Source organism: Homarus americanus, unplaced genomic scaffold (assembly GCF_018991925.1).
Source record: "Homarus americanus isolate GMGI-L3 unplaced genomic scaffold, GMGI_Hamer_2.0 scaffold25753, whole genome shotgun sequence".
NCBI lineage: Eukaryota > Metazoa > Arthropoda > Malacostraca > Decapoda > Nephropidae > Homarus > Homarus americanus.
Genome location: NW_024753693.1, coordinates 51735 through 67259, shown reverse-complemented (window position 1 = coordinate 67259; position 15525 = coordinate 51735). Strand labels below are relative to the sequence as shown.

General features: G+C 40.4%; 1 protein-coding gene across 1 annotated transcript in view; it reads left to right on the top strand.

Moving 5' to 3' along the window:
- Positions 1-15525, top strand: part of LOC121855436 (hemicentin-2-like) — a 53940-nt gene that overhangs the window by 30983 nt on the left and 7432 nt on the right. The window contains exons 5-7 of the mRNA XM_042350375.1: positions 2005-2147; positions 11481-11625; positions 11968-12098. Of these exons, the coding sequence (XP_042206309.1) occupies positions 2005-2147; positions 11481-11625; positions 11968-12098 (419 nt within the window). The remainder of the gene's footprint in view (positions 1-2004; positions 2148-11480; positions 11626-11967; positions 12099-15525) is intronic.

Genomic DNA, 15525 nt, shown 5'->3' with positions numbered 1-15525 from the left:
TATTTCTGCACTGCCATTTATCACTTCTCCCCTCCCTGACTTTAAAGGCCCAACTTTGTCCTTGACCTTTGTCCTATATACCTGGAAAAATCCCTTGGGATTCGCCTTGGATTCTCTTGCTATTTTGATTTCATAGTCTCTCTTTGCTTTCCTTACATTTTTCTTAACATTCCTAGATAGTTCATTATACCTGTTTCTGAGCTGCTCCTCCCCTCCCTTTAATTTCTTATATATTCCTTTCTTTATTCCTATGTCATGTTTAAGTTTTCTGGTCATCCACCTTGGCTCATTCTTATTTGACCTAATTTTTCTGTATGGTATATTTGTTCTTGTGCTTTATGTAGTATACTAGTGAATATATTATAGTCATGATCAATTGTTGTGTCATCTATGACCTCACCCCTTCCTACTGGGAACTGACGTTACTGTTCCCAGGTGACCTCACCTAGGTACCTTCTTAACCCTGATAATCCGCCAACCGAAAGTTTGGGACTCTGACCATATTGTCATTGTTTTTCGTTTCCCAATTTAGGGTGAACCTGATTTCTCTGTGATCACTGTTACCTAGTTCTTCCCCTACTGTGATATCTCTGATAATATTTTCTTTATTTGTTAATACTAGGTCTAATATATTGTCACCTCTAGTAGGTTCTGTAATTAGTTGTTTCAAAAAATTGTCCTGTACTGCGTCTAGGAAGTCTTCAGATTCATAGTCGCCTACAATGTTGTCCCAGTCAATAGTTCTGAAGTTGAAATCCCCCATAATGCATAGATTGTTATATTTTGCCTGCCCTACTCATTTCCTGCCATATGGGCTGAGCTGCTTCTTTGCCAAGACTTGGGGGCCTGTAAATCACTCCCATAATTAGTTTTTCTCTTCCTTCCGTGATTTCTACCCACACAGACTCGGTTCCTATTTCACCCCTTATTGAATTATTAATACAACATTTTAATGAATCCTTGACGAAGAGTGCGACCCCTCCCCCCTTCCTACCATCCCTGTCCTTGTGAAAAAGGTTGTACCCTTCTATGTGGTACTCTGATAAAAAAATTTTGCTCGCTAGACTCATCCAAGTTTCGGTGATTGCTATGACGTCTACATTCTCGGTACATACAACCGCTCTCAGCAAGTCTATTTTATTTCTAACGCTCCTACTGTTTGCATAGTATACATTTAAATCTACCCTTCCCTGGTCCTGTTTTACCCCTTGTCCTGAGCAACTAATTTTACTTCCCAGGACCTGCTTGTTTTTTGACTCCCACTTTCCCCGACCTCTCTCTACTGGCGAAACCAGGCAGGTGATCTGGTAACACTGTACAGGGAAGAGTTGTTTAAGGTTTATGACCAGAGATTGCTAAAGAATGTGTTTCTTGTATATCAGTTTCTTGTTATCACTCTGTAAAATGCCGTAAAATAATGTTCTTGAGAATATGACATTGCTGCATTCATAACTGTAGATCCAGACGTATCTGATTATTTGTACTATTGATGCCAACTAGTGTTTTCATGCTTAATGACACATTAGGTAACCTCCGATAATAAATCTTAGGTAACTAGCCACTCTTCACCATACAGTGTTACCAGATCACCTGCCTCATATCATGCAGCTTGTTTTGGGTCGACCTTCTGCTCTTAACAGTACAGTTGGCTATACATAACCTCGCAAGTACACCGTAGTTTTTAATAAATACTCTTAATTCGATAAGTTTAATTAAAGGTAGTGATGTTTATACAGACTGATGCAACACCTTTATCAGCAGAACCTGTGAACCCTGGTTGTAGTCACTCACAAAACTAACTATGCAACATTGTGCTAAAAAATATGATACAGCGGATGAAGGATTTTGACAACCCTACTGAAACAGGAGTCGCTGTGTTCATTCTGAAATTCATCGACCCCTCCAAATAGAGATGGTTTTATTGAGTGACTATATATCTGCTGTTATTCCTATCTGCTGAGTCACCAGAATGATGCTTGAGATGATGATTATGTGTGATGACAGTGATGCCGTCCAGCGTGAAGGTGGAGAACCCGGGACCAGTGGTGGAGGGTCGCCAGGCTGAACTGCGCTGCCAGGCCTCCGGAGCACAGCCCGCCCCAACACTCTCTTGGAGCATCAATGGCACAGCATCCCCCGCCCGCCAGGTAAGAAACTCCGCCCACCAGGTACCACGCCGCCCGTCAAGTGAGTCACGCCGCCCGTCAATTGAGTCACGCCGCCCATCAATTGAATAACACCGCCCATCAAGTGAGTCACACCGCCCACCACCGACTGCCAGGGCTGTCTTGGGCCGGGGGGAGGGTTAACTGCACTAACCACAAGATCAGAAACCATCTCCAACAGGTGAGGGGTGGGGGAGGCGCGACAGTGCCTCTCGCATATCACTCACTGAATTATTGACTATGTAATTGACTGAAGCCGATCTATGACCTCCCCGCGTGTGTGTGTGTGTGTGTGTGTGTGTGTAAAAATAATAATAATAATTAGCGGTTTATTAAGATAACCAGGCGGCCCGAAGGCTGAAAATATACAATGAACAGAGATGATAGGTTGCATATGATGGAAGTGGGGAGTGGGTCACTTGAATGACACAAGTTTTCAAAACGAAAATATAAAACAAAGAGTCAACATATAGATTAACTATAGATCTGGTTTTGTTTCAGCTGGACTTGTAAGCATTCTTGTGACCTGATGTTGGCGCCCACTGTCTTGATGGCCGTTGCGTCATACCTGGTTGCTAATCCGCTACCTCACTATAGCTGCAGATGCACCATGTGGTCCGGGGAGGTCCTTTAGCTCACACAGGGTGTTGGAGATGGTTCTTGTTCCTCATGTGATGAAGTTAGGAATACAAAATTCCTCACCAGGGTGGAGTAGGGAGTCCTCATTTCTCTCCTGATGTAGTTTGGAGTCTTTCTTGGCTTTTCATCCAGCGTTGGTGGTGGCGAGTGTACCGCGGACAGGGTGTGTCTGGTCCGGTCAGGTCAACATTGACCGCAAATTACGATTGTCGCTGTAACAGTAGTTTCTATATTTCGAATTGAAATTGTCACTTTCGTATATCAGTTGTGGGTTGATTGTCAATCTTTGCACTGTACTGTTGGTGGGAGAATGTTGATAAATCCAGATGTGGAAGAAAAGATGGGGAAAGGGAAAGCCCAACAAACCAGACTGGCAGCTCTCTGCAGGGTCAAGAGACCATGGTCGCGTCAGCGGGCAGCGCCGACGTCCTCACCCTATAAATACTAAAGGCATTAGAACATAAGAATGGGGGAAACGGGGACCGGTGGTAGAAGCGGTATCGCTCTTGCCGATTCCCGGGCCGTTGGAAGTTGTTTGGACATACTTCCTAGCCCCTCAATAGTCCCTGTTCACCTAGAAGTAAAATAGGTACCTGTTGTAAGATGCTTTAACCAGTCTCTGTACTCAAGGTTCCTAATGCCTAGGATTAGTCTTGTCGTTCTCCTCTGACTTCTTTCCAAGGATTCTATATCCATTCTGTAATACTGTGAATAGAATTGAACTGCATAATCCAAGTGAGGTCTCACAAGCGCAAGATATGGTTTTAGGGTGACCTCGCTAGTCTTGTATCTAACACTCCTTTGTATGAACCCAAGTACTTTATTAGCCTTGTTTCGAGCAAATAGACATTGTTTACTTGGCTTAAGATTCCTACTTATCATTACTCGTAAATCTTTCTCGCAGTCGGATTTCTTAATAACATCGGTGTTCATCTGGTATCTGGTTTCCCTCTTTGCATCTTCTATACTGAGTACTTTACATTTGTCCACATTGAATTTCATCTGCCATTTTTCAGACCATTCGAAAAATTTGTTTAGATCTTCCTGTAATTTTGCGGAGTCCTCGTCAGATTTAATTACACGCTATATTTTAGTGCCATCAGCAAATTTACTTACGTTGCTGTCTACGCCGATATCTATGTCGTTGACGTTGCTCTAATCGGATCTAGTGCCGTTAATGCTCACTCCCTGTTTCCTGTCCTGTAACCATGCCCTAATCCATTTTAGAATATCTCCTTTAATTCCATGAGCCTCCACTTTTCTTATGAGTCTTTCATGGGGGAGTCTGTCGAAGGCTTTGCTAAAGTCGAGATATGCCACATCATAATTGTGTCCCTCGTTCACTGATTCGAAAACAGATGAAAAGAATGTTAATAGATTAGTTAGACATGAACGCCCGCTTGTGAAGCCATGTTGGAAATCATTGATCAACTTGTGCTTCTCCAGGTGATTTCGAATGGAGTTTGAAATGATTGCTTCCAGTAATTTGCCTACAATTGATGTTCGGCAGCCAGTGATTCTCAAACGGGAGGCACTTGGCTCCCAGGGGAGGAATTTCAAATCCAAGGGGAGGAATTTTAGCCAGGGGAGGAATTTCAGTCAGGGTAGGAACTCCAAACGGGGAAAGAATGTACTTTATACACTGTGTACTGTATATGTATCAAACGAAATACCAATATACACAACTATAAGGGCGATTACGAATTAACAGTCTACAAAAAACTGCTGCTTCAGACTTAATACTGTTTGGGACTATTCAATTATTGAGGTTTGAAAAACGTGCTCATGTTAATATGATGCTCGGGTGGCATTTGATAACTGTGGCTATTACAAGTTGCCAACAACTGGCGGTCTGGATGTGAAGGCCGATATCACTATTGGCCGAGTGTACGAATCAGGAATTGGCAGTGACTGTCTGAAATATAATATAGGACAATACTTGAAAACAAGCTTCATATCTAAGCTTGTCTTTTTCAACAAATTTTCACAGTTGTTGACAGTTGCGGACTAGTTGAGACGATAAAAAAACACTTAGAGAAAACCAATGAACATTTAGCGATATTTCAGTCACTGGCAATTCCGGATTCGTACCCTCGGCCAATAGTAATATCTGCCTCCACGACAATTTAAATAGTGAGTTACTTAATGCACAAAGGCAGAACATACCATACAAAAAACTAAGATCAGACAACAATGACCCTAAATGGATAAATAACTATTTAAAGAACATCATTGGCCAAAGGAAGGCTATAGGTAGAAGGATAAATCGTGGCGAAATTCACCTCCGGGACTATTATAGGGTATTGGCGAGTAGGGTTAAAACCGAGATAAGGAAAGCAAAGAGGAATAATGAGGTAAGGATAGGAGGGGAGGCGAAGACAAACTCCAAAGGATTCTACCAAACGTACCAAACTAAAACACGAGAAAAGATTGGACCAATACGGTCAGACACCGGCGAGCTCACTGATAACGACAGAGAAATGAGCAATAATTTGAATAAATATTTTTCAACAGTTTTCACCACCGAAAATTTAAACATGATACCCGAGGCACCGACTCTATTCAGAGATAGTGAAGAAAACAAATTAAGTGAGATAGTAGTGACTAGTAACGATGTTAGTAAGCAAATAGACAAACTAAAGCCTAATAAGTCACCTGGTCCCGATGAGATATTTGCCAGAGTATTAAAGGAATGTAAGGAAAAGCTTAGTATGCCCTTAGCAAAGTTATTTAACATGTCCTTAAAAACAGGTGTAGTACCAGAATCCTGGAGGATAGCGAATGTAATACCGATTTTCAAGAAGGGGGATAGATCACTATCCTCTAACTACTGCCCAATCAGTCTAACATCAATAGTAGGTAAATTACTAGAATCAATTATTTCAAACTCTATTCGAAACCACCTGGAGAAGCACAAGTTGATCAATGATTCCCAACATGGCTTCACAAGCGGACGTTCATGTCTAACTAAGCTATTAACATTCTTTTCATCAGTTTTCGAATAGGTGGACGAGGGGCACAATTATGATGTGGTATATCTCGACTTTAGCAAAGCCTTCGACAGAGTCCTCCACGAAAGACTAATTAGAAAGGTAGAAGCGCATGGCATCAAAGGTGACATCCTTAAATGGATAAGGGCGTGGTTACAGGACAGGAAACAGAGAGCGAGCATTAATGGCACTAAGTCCCATTGGAGCAACGTCACAAGTGGAGTTCCCCAAGGCTCGGTACTAGGACCATTATTATTTATTATATACATAAACGACATAGATATCAGCATAGACAGCAACATAAGCAAATTTGCTGATGATACTAAAATAGGACGTGTTATTAAATGTGACGAGGACTCGGCAAAACTACAGGAAGATCTAAACAAATTTTTCGAATGGTCTGAAAAATGGCAGATGAAATTCAACGTCGACAAATGTAAAGTACTCAGTATAGGAGATGTAAACAGGAAACCAGATACCAGATGAAGAACGATGCCATAGAGAAATCCGACTGCGAGAGAGATTTAGGAGTAATGATAAGTAGGAACCTTAAGCCAAGTAAACAATGTGTTTTTGCTCGTAACAAGGCTAATAAAGTACTTGGGTTCATATACTAGCGAGATTATCCTAAAACTGTATCTTGCTCTTGTGAGACCACCTGGATTACGCAGTTCAGTTCTGATCACCGTATTACAAGAATAGATATAGAATCCTTGGAAAGAATTCAGAGGAGAATAGCAAAGACTAATCGGGTATTAGGAATATGAGTATAGAGACAGGTTAAAAGCATCTTAATTTGCACTCCTCAAAAGAGACGTAAAACGGTATTACTGATAAGTGTATAAGTGGAAGGCGGGCTAAACCGAGGACATTACAAAGGTACTCAAACTATCCAACCAGGAGCGAACTCGTAACAATGGTTTTAAATTGGACAAATTTAGATTTAGGCGGGAAATAGGTAAACACTGGTTTGGAAACAGAGTAGTGGATGAATGGAACAAGTTACCAAATATCATCATTAACTCGAATATGCTGAATAGCTTCAAACACAGGTTGGATGCTTATATGAGCAATAGGGGTTGGGTGTAAACGGGGCTGCCCAGTATGGGCCAATAGGCCCGCTGCAGTTTCCTCCATTCTTATGTTCTTATGTTCTTATGTTCCCTACCTCGACATTACTAATGAGGTTTTCTCTGTTTGACAGAACTAAATCGAGTATATTATTACCCCAGGTGGGTTCAGATATATGTTGGCTTAGGAAACAGTCCTGATTGTTTCAAGAAAATCCTCTGATTCTGAGTTACCCATAAGGTCAATCCAATCTATTTGGCAAAAGTTAAAGTCGCTACTATACAGACTTCGATATATAGGGAAGCCCTGTGCATTTATCCCAAATAAGTCGCTCATTAACTCTATCAAGATTAGGAGGTCTATATATTACCCCTGTGATTAGTTTTTCCCTACCATCAATTAATTCTAACCAATTTGTTTCTGTATTCTGTTCAGTTTTTATTTCCTTATTTATTTCACACTTCAGATTATCCCTGGCATAGATTGCTACTCCGCCTCCTTTCCTAATCTGCCTACCGGTATGGAATAATTTGTAACCTGCAATTTGGTATTCGACAGGTAACTCACGTGAGTCTAGGTTTATCCATGTTTCGGTGAATGCTATTATATTGATTTTTTCGGTACGTACCAACTCCCTAATTTCATTCATTTTGTTTCTCATACTTCTACTGTTTGCGTAGTAGATATTTAAGTTAATCGTTTTCTGAGTCCTCTCTTTGTCGCGTTTAGGTTTTAACTCCCTTCCTAATTTAGTTTTGTCATCATTCCTAGCACTATTACCCTGTAACCTTCACTTTGCTTACCCGCCCCCACTGCAGTCTCCTCCACCCCTGTGCTCATATATTCTCCTAGCAGTGTGTGTGTGTGTGTGTGCGCGTGTTAACCTTACTCCTTTTCCCTCTCCTCATTCTCTCCTTCACTCCTCTCTCCTCTCCCACACTGCTCTCCCCACTCCCACATCTCTCTCCCCACTCCAACGTCTCTCTCCCCACTCCCACATCCTACTCCTACATTCCTCTTTTCACTCCTACACCTCTCTCCCCACTCTCACACCTCTGTCCCCACTCCCACATCTATCTCCCCACTCCTACATCCCTCTTCCCACTGATTCCCAACGTGGCTTCACAAGCGGGCGTTCATGTCCAACTAATCTATTAACATTCTTTTCAGCTGCTTTCGAATCAGTGGACGAGGGGCACGACTTTGATTTGTTATATCTTGACTTTAGTAAAGCCTTCGACAGAGTCCCACAAGAAAGACTAATAAGAAGAGTGGAGGCCCATGGCATTGGAGGAGATATTCTAAAATGGATTAGTGAGTGGTTACAGGACAGAAAACAGCGAGTGAGCATTAACGGTACTAAATCCGATTGGAGTAACGTCACTAGTGGGGTACCCCAAGGCTCGGTACTTTGAATTGAATTGAATTGAATTGAATTGAATTGAATTGAATTGAAACAGTTTATTTAGCCAGAAAAACACAGATGCAGAGTGGATAATAATAACAATATTAACATGGCTAAGCCAGTTGAGAGCCTGAGCTCTCCTGTAGGCACCTGATATATACTATACATTTATCTCAAGGAAGTATTATGTAGCATTTAGTATCATCTGGAATAGTACAATAGCATGGAGGTAATATGAACATCTCATAATGTTACCACGGTTATCACTTCAATATTTATTTATTTTATTTATTTATTATTATTGTTTTTATTATTATTATAAGTATATACATAAATTACAGTGGAATTGAAAACATAAATATAATGGGGAAGCAGTACAACATGGGTTGTACAGTAATAAGGTTGAACAAGAGGACAGAGCTGTCAGGATTATGTCTAGTTGGCAAATATATTTTTTTTAATGGTAATTTCTTACCTATTTACATGATAATTTCCGATAAAACGGTTTTGATGGTACAATAAAAGCAGGTACTGTAAATATAGTAGTTGTTACAAGAAATATTAATACTTAGTCAAAAGATAATTTTTAAGAGATGATTTAAAGGAAGGGAGCGTAGTCTTTGCTCGGACGGGTGGGGGTAAATTGGACCATTATTATTTATTATATACATAAACGACATAGATATCGGCGTAGACAGCAACATTAGTAAATTTTCTGATGACACTAAAATAGGGCGTATAATTAAATCTGACGAGGATTCCGCAAAACTACAAGAAGATCTAAAAAAAAAATTCGAATGGTCTGAGAAATGGCAGATGAAATTCAATGTGGACAAAGGGTAAAGTGCTTAGTCTAGGAGATGTAAACAAAGAAACCAGACATCAGATGAACATCGATGTTAGAGAGAAATCCGAATGTGACAAAGATTTAGGAGTAATGATAAATTGGAATCTTAAGCCAAGTAATCAATGTGTATTTGCTCGAAACAAGGCTAATAAAGTATTGGGTTCATACAAAGGAGTGTTAGTTATAAGACTAGAGAGGTCATTCTAAAACTATATCTTGAGCTTGTGGGACCTCACTTGGATTACGCAGTTTAATTCTGGTCACCGTATTACAGAATAGATATAGAATCCCTAGAAAAAATTCAGAGGAGAATGACAAGACTAATCCCGGGCATTAGGAACTTTGAGTACAGAGACAGGTTAAACCGTTAAAGCATCTTAATTTGCACTCTCGAGAGAGAGTGAGGCGCGATATTATAGAGGTTTATCAATGGAAGTCAGAGCTAAACAAAGGTGATATCACAAAGGTACTCAAACTATCCAACCAGGAGCGAACTCGTAACAATGGCTTTAAATTAGACAAATTTAGATTTAGGCGCGAGATAGATAAACATTGGTTTGGAAAGAGTAGTGGAATGAATGGAACAAGTTACCAAACGCCATCATTAACTCGAATACGCTAAATAGCTTCAAACATAGGTTGGATGGATATATGAGGATAGGACTCGTAGCAACGGATTTAAGTTGGATAAGTTTAGGTTTAGGAGAGAGATAGGAATTAACTGGTTCATAAATAGGGTGGTGGACGAGTGGAACAAGCTTAGCAACTTTGTAGTAAGTGCTGGAACGCTGGAAAGTTTTAAAAGGAGGCTAAATAGATTCATGGGTGATAGAGAGTGGTAGTAACTCTCGACAGGAACTGCCACGCACAGGCCAACCGGCCTATTGCAGACTCCTTATGTTCTTATGAGCGATAAGGGTTGGGTGTAAATGGGACTGCCCAGTATGGGCCAATAGGCCTGCTGTAGTTTCCTCCAGTCTTATGTTCTTATCTCTCTCCTACACTCCTCTCTCCACTCCTACATCCACGTCATTTATTAATAGTTTATGATTCACTCCCAAGACACACCAGGCTAGCCAGCAATACCTACCTTTACAGCACTGGTTCTTATGGGTCGTCAAGCCTATGGGACCCACTATCACCCTGTGCACCTCCCACACACGTCCTGGCCCTCACCGCTGTCAGGGGAAAAGATAACGGTATGAAACTTTGAGAACACGATCCCGAGTTTTTGTATGCACTCATGCTGTACTTAATATAAGTACAGTATGAGGTGATACACAGCCTTTAGGTACCTATACATATAATATAAGTATACGTACCTAAAGGCTGTGCAGATTATGTAGAACATATACATGTCTCGGGCAAAAGACTTCCGATATTCACTTGCCTGGATGTCTTTTTTACTGTCCCTGATTTTTTATGGGAAAAGTTAATTAAATATCTAAAAAAAAAAAACTTTCAAATTTATTGTGTGTATCAATTCACAGATTACTAAATGGTGTCAGTAGCGGTAACCTTTGTCATGTGAGGTCATAACTCCTGTCACATCACGTCTACAGCCTCTGGTTTGGTGGTTCCTTTGAAATGTTGACAAATTGACACAGATTGACTTGTTGGCTACTAAATGTTGAGATAAATTACCTGCACCTAAAATATGTCACTAACCCTGGTACACTGCCGACAAGAGGCCCGGTGCCGGACCTCCCTGGTTAAAAAATGTGCGGTGGTGTGGGATCACTCAGCACCTGCCAAATTCTGTCTAGGTATTGTATTTTTTCTCAAAACTTTAGCTTGTCAGCCGGGCCAGTGCCGGGCACATGGGCATGAAAAATCACTAGTCCGGGCACTGCTAATCTGCACAGCCCGACTTACATCCATACACCTGTACAGCGCTGTACTTAGTTTCTAGTATTGGTTTCCACACGAAGAGCGGCATCGATTGCCTGACTACAATGGCGGTTATGAGACTATGTAGTATTAAGCTATTTGTGAGAGATATGAACCAAACTAGCCTAAGTTACCTAACCTAATATGGCGATCTTAGAGCAATTTTTAGTTTAATAAGACTAATATGTTGGTCTGATTTGATTTGACTGGATAGTTTGACTGTTTCAAAAGAAGTGTAGGTCCGCAGTAGATAAATAGATAAATACATTGACAAAATATTTAAATTCCTGGTCATTTTCGAGGTAATGATTAACTTTTCCTTTATACAAAAAGTTCCTAAACCCGCTCGTTAGGTACAGAAGCAATGATAAAGTATTACAACCATATAACGTACTATATTATGAAGCTTGCAGTTTGTGTGTAGTCCTGCTGTCCACTGGGTTATAACTACACCACCTCTTTCCGTGCTTCAGAGTACGGTGGAGGGAACTGTGGCGTGGTCCAGGCTGGTGGTGAACGTCACTCGTTCCCACAACGGCGTGAATGTCACCTGCACCGCCACCAACCCCGCCCTCCACGGCCACCACCTCGCCAACACCACCAGTCTCATCGTTTACTGTAAGTCTTCATGCTAACATCTCCTCCTCACTCACATATTATCTCAAGTGATGCTCTATGCAGTCTTCCTGTTCACTATTACAGTTGTTTTTGCTTAAAGATTTCACTTTTCATCTGAACTTATAATAGTTCACTCTAAGTTCTTATTAAACAGACAAAAAAATCATTCAGAGTTCTCTAATGGTACAATTGTACTTCATTTCTTGGTGATAGTTTACACCTTTGTACTTTGTAATCATATGTTTTCATCGATCTCTGTACAGTAAGATCAACTTTGCTTTGTTGTAAGACTTATATGTGTATTCCTGTGTGCGTGTGTGTGTGTGTGTGTGTGTGTGTCAGATCCGCCTTCGGTGTCAATCTCGCTGGGTCGCTCCCTGCAGCCGGAGTCACTGAAGGAAGGGGATGACGTGTATTTTACCTGCACAGTCTCCGCCAGCCCGCCCGCCTCTGCCATCACTTGGTTCCATCAAGTAGGTTTCCCTGACCTTGTATTTATTTTGGTACCACCTATCTATTTGTCCCTGTGAACCCTATGCGTGTGCTTTAATAATTACAAGATCCATATATTGTATTTAACTTTAGATCTACATCATAACTTCAGGTTCTCACTGTTATATATGTGTATGTTTATATGCTGCCTTTATTGATTATATAGACATTATATATTTTGTTACTTCTTACCAAAGTTAGAATGTGTTTAGGCCTGTGTAATCACGAATGCGTTAGGCTCGTTGTACGACAATAACAACAATAAACCAGCTGAGCTAGAGTCAGCATGTGGCTTCTCCTTCTCCCATTAAATCATGGCGACGAGGATGGGATTCACAAAGTGTTGGTGAAGTCCTTGAAGAGAGGATAGTGACCACTGAAGGGAAGGCTACTCTGAACCTGGAGAATTTGAGTGAAGAGAGCAACCATGGCTGGAGTCAGTGGATACATCGGACGAGTGGGGGAGTATGAAGCAGACAAGGAGAACTTCACATCACATTGTGAGAGAATGGACTTCTTCTTCCTGGCAAATGAATTACTGGACGACAGTGGTGATGCTCAGAAGAAGAAGGCCCTTGAAGAGAAAAGGAAAGCAATCTTTTTGACAGAGGTAGGAGCTAATGTTTATTCTACTCTGGTCAATCTGCTTGCTCCAGACAAACCCAAAGACTCCTCACTGATTCAGATTACCAAGATTATGAAGCAACATTTTGATTCTGCTCCACTTGAGATTGCTGAAAGTTACAAATTTGGCACAAGAGATAGAAGGAAAGATGAATCAGTAAGTGATTATATAGTAGCATTGAAGAAGTTATCCATTCACTGTAACTTTGGACAGTTCTTGAACCGAGCTCTAAGGGACAGGTTTGTGATAGGTCTGAATTATGAAAAAATACAGAATAAGTTAATGAACACCACTAACTCAACTTTTGAAAAAGCATGTCAGATAGCTACAAGCAAGGAATTAGCAGAGAAAAACACCAGAGAATTTGTTCTCAATGCCGGTAGTGAAACAGCTAAAAGGAAGAATTATGCCACAAAACAAGGAACACATGTTGATTTAAAATGTAAGCGATGCCTAGGGAAACATGAAAGCTTTCACTATAAGTTCAAAAGTTCAAGATGTTACAATTGTGAACGTATTGGACATATTGCTCCTGCCTGTGAGAAAGAAATTACAGCCCCTGCCAGAAGTGATAAAGGTAGAGTATATGTCGTTGAAGGTGATGAGAAGGAAATGAAAAACAGTATTCATGAGAGTGTTAGTAATTTTGATCCTGATAATGATGAGAGTGCCCATGTGTTTACTATTTACACCAGTCGTGAAGAGAAAGTTAAACATAGGTATAATGTGGACTTGTGCATTAATAACACAACTGTAACCATGGAAGTGGATACTGTATCTGATTTCTCTATAATGAGTAGAGATATGTATGAGAAGCTATTTGCACATGTGCCTTTAGAAGACTCAGGTGTCAAGTTGAGAACCTATACTGGAGAGATTTTGAGCACAGAAGGTAAATTAGAGTGTGAGGTAGAATACAAAAATCAGAATTCAAAGTTGCCATTAACTATAGCTAGCTATGTGAATAGGCCAACTTTGTTAGGTAAGAACTGGTTGTGTGAACTTGAGATGGACTGGAAGGAGATATTTAGTGTTAGAATGTGTAACAGTGTTCCAGATCTTGAGAAATTGCTTGAAAAATACAAGATTTTATTTGTAAAGGGACAGGATGGTATAAAGGGTTATGAAGCTCATATCACCATTGACAAAGTTGAGGTTGAGAAGGAATTAGACAGGCTTGTGAGTGAGGGAATTATTGTGAAAACCGCCAAGAGCAATTGGGCTGTTCTTATAGTAATTGTACCTAAAGCTGATAAATCTGTTAGACTATGTGGTGATTATATAGTTACCACTAATCAAGCTGTTGAGGACGAGCAATATCCCTTACCCACGTCTCAAGATGTGTTTGGTGCACTAACAGGTGGAACCATTTTCACCAAGTTAGACTTGTCCCAAGCATATGCTCAGGTCTTTGTTGATGCTGAAAGTTAACAGTACCTTACCATCAACACTCATAAAGGATTGTATAAGTTCAAAAGGTTGCCTTGTGGAGTTAAAAGTGCACCAAAGTTTTTTCAGTGCATTATGGACAAAATTCTTGTAGGTCTTCCCAATGTGTTATGTTTTCAGGATGATGTCCTTATTGTTGACAGTGACATCCAAAATCATGTCAAAACCCTAGCCACAGTATTCGAAAGATTGTTGGCACACAATGTCAGGCTCAACAAGAGCAAATGTTCATTCCTAGCTAAAGAAGTAACTTATCTTGGCTACAAAGTGAATGCAGAAGGGCTGAGACCTGTCGAAGATAAAGTAAGAACCATAGTAAATTTACCTGCTCGAAAAAATGTCAGTGAATTGAAAGCTTTCCTGGGTATGATACAGTATTATTCAAAGTTCTTGAGTGGACTTTCATCAGTTTTAGCCCCTCTGCATGAATTGTTAAAGAAAGGGATTCCATAGAAATAGAACAGTGTAACTCAGAAGTCATTTGAAGATTGTAAAGCTGCTCTGACTAGTACTGATGTTTTGGTCCACTATGATACCAGTAGAACACTAAAGCTTATTTGTGATGCATCGGGCTATGGATTAGGTGCTGTCATAAGTCACATAATGGATAAAGGTGAAGACAGACCCATTGCATATGCCTCGAGAACTCTTACCCAAAGCGAGAAAAATTATGCACAAATAGAGAAAGAGGCTTTGTCTATCATATTTGGAGTAAAGAAATTTCACCAGTATCTATATGGGAAGAATTTTGTTTTAATAACTGATCACAAGCCTCTCTTGGCAATTTTGGGTCCTAAATCACCTGTTACTACACTTGCTGCAGCAAGAATGCAGAGATGGGCTGTGATATTGTCTGCATATGACTATGAGATACAGTACAGACGTTCAGAGGATCATTCCAATGCAGATGCTTTATCCAGGTTGCCATGTAGTGGATCAAATGATGGAATAGAGCCTAAGGTTTATGCTGTAACCATGATAGCAGATTTTCCAGTCACCTCCGGAATGATTGCTCATGAAACTAGGAAAGATGTTGTATTAGGAAGAGTCCTGGAATATGCACTAAATAGTTGGCCAGCGATTTGTCAATCCTTAGACTTTCAACCGTATCATTTAAGGAGATATCAATTATCATTAGAACAGGGATGTGTGTTGTGGGGTATGAGAGTGTTAATTCCACAATGTTTTAGAGGAAAATTTTTGAATGAACTGCATTTTGAACATCCAGGTATATGTGCCATGAAGGCATTGGCCAGAAGTTTTGTATGGTGGCCTAAAATGGATGGTGAAATAGAAATGATGGTACGTGAGTGCTCTATTTGTCAGAATGTTAG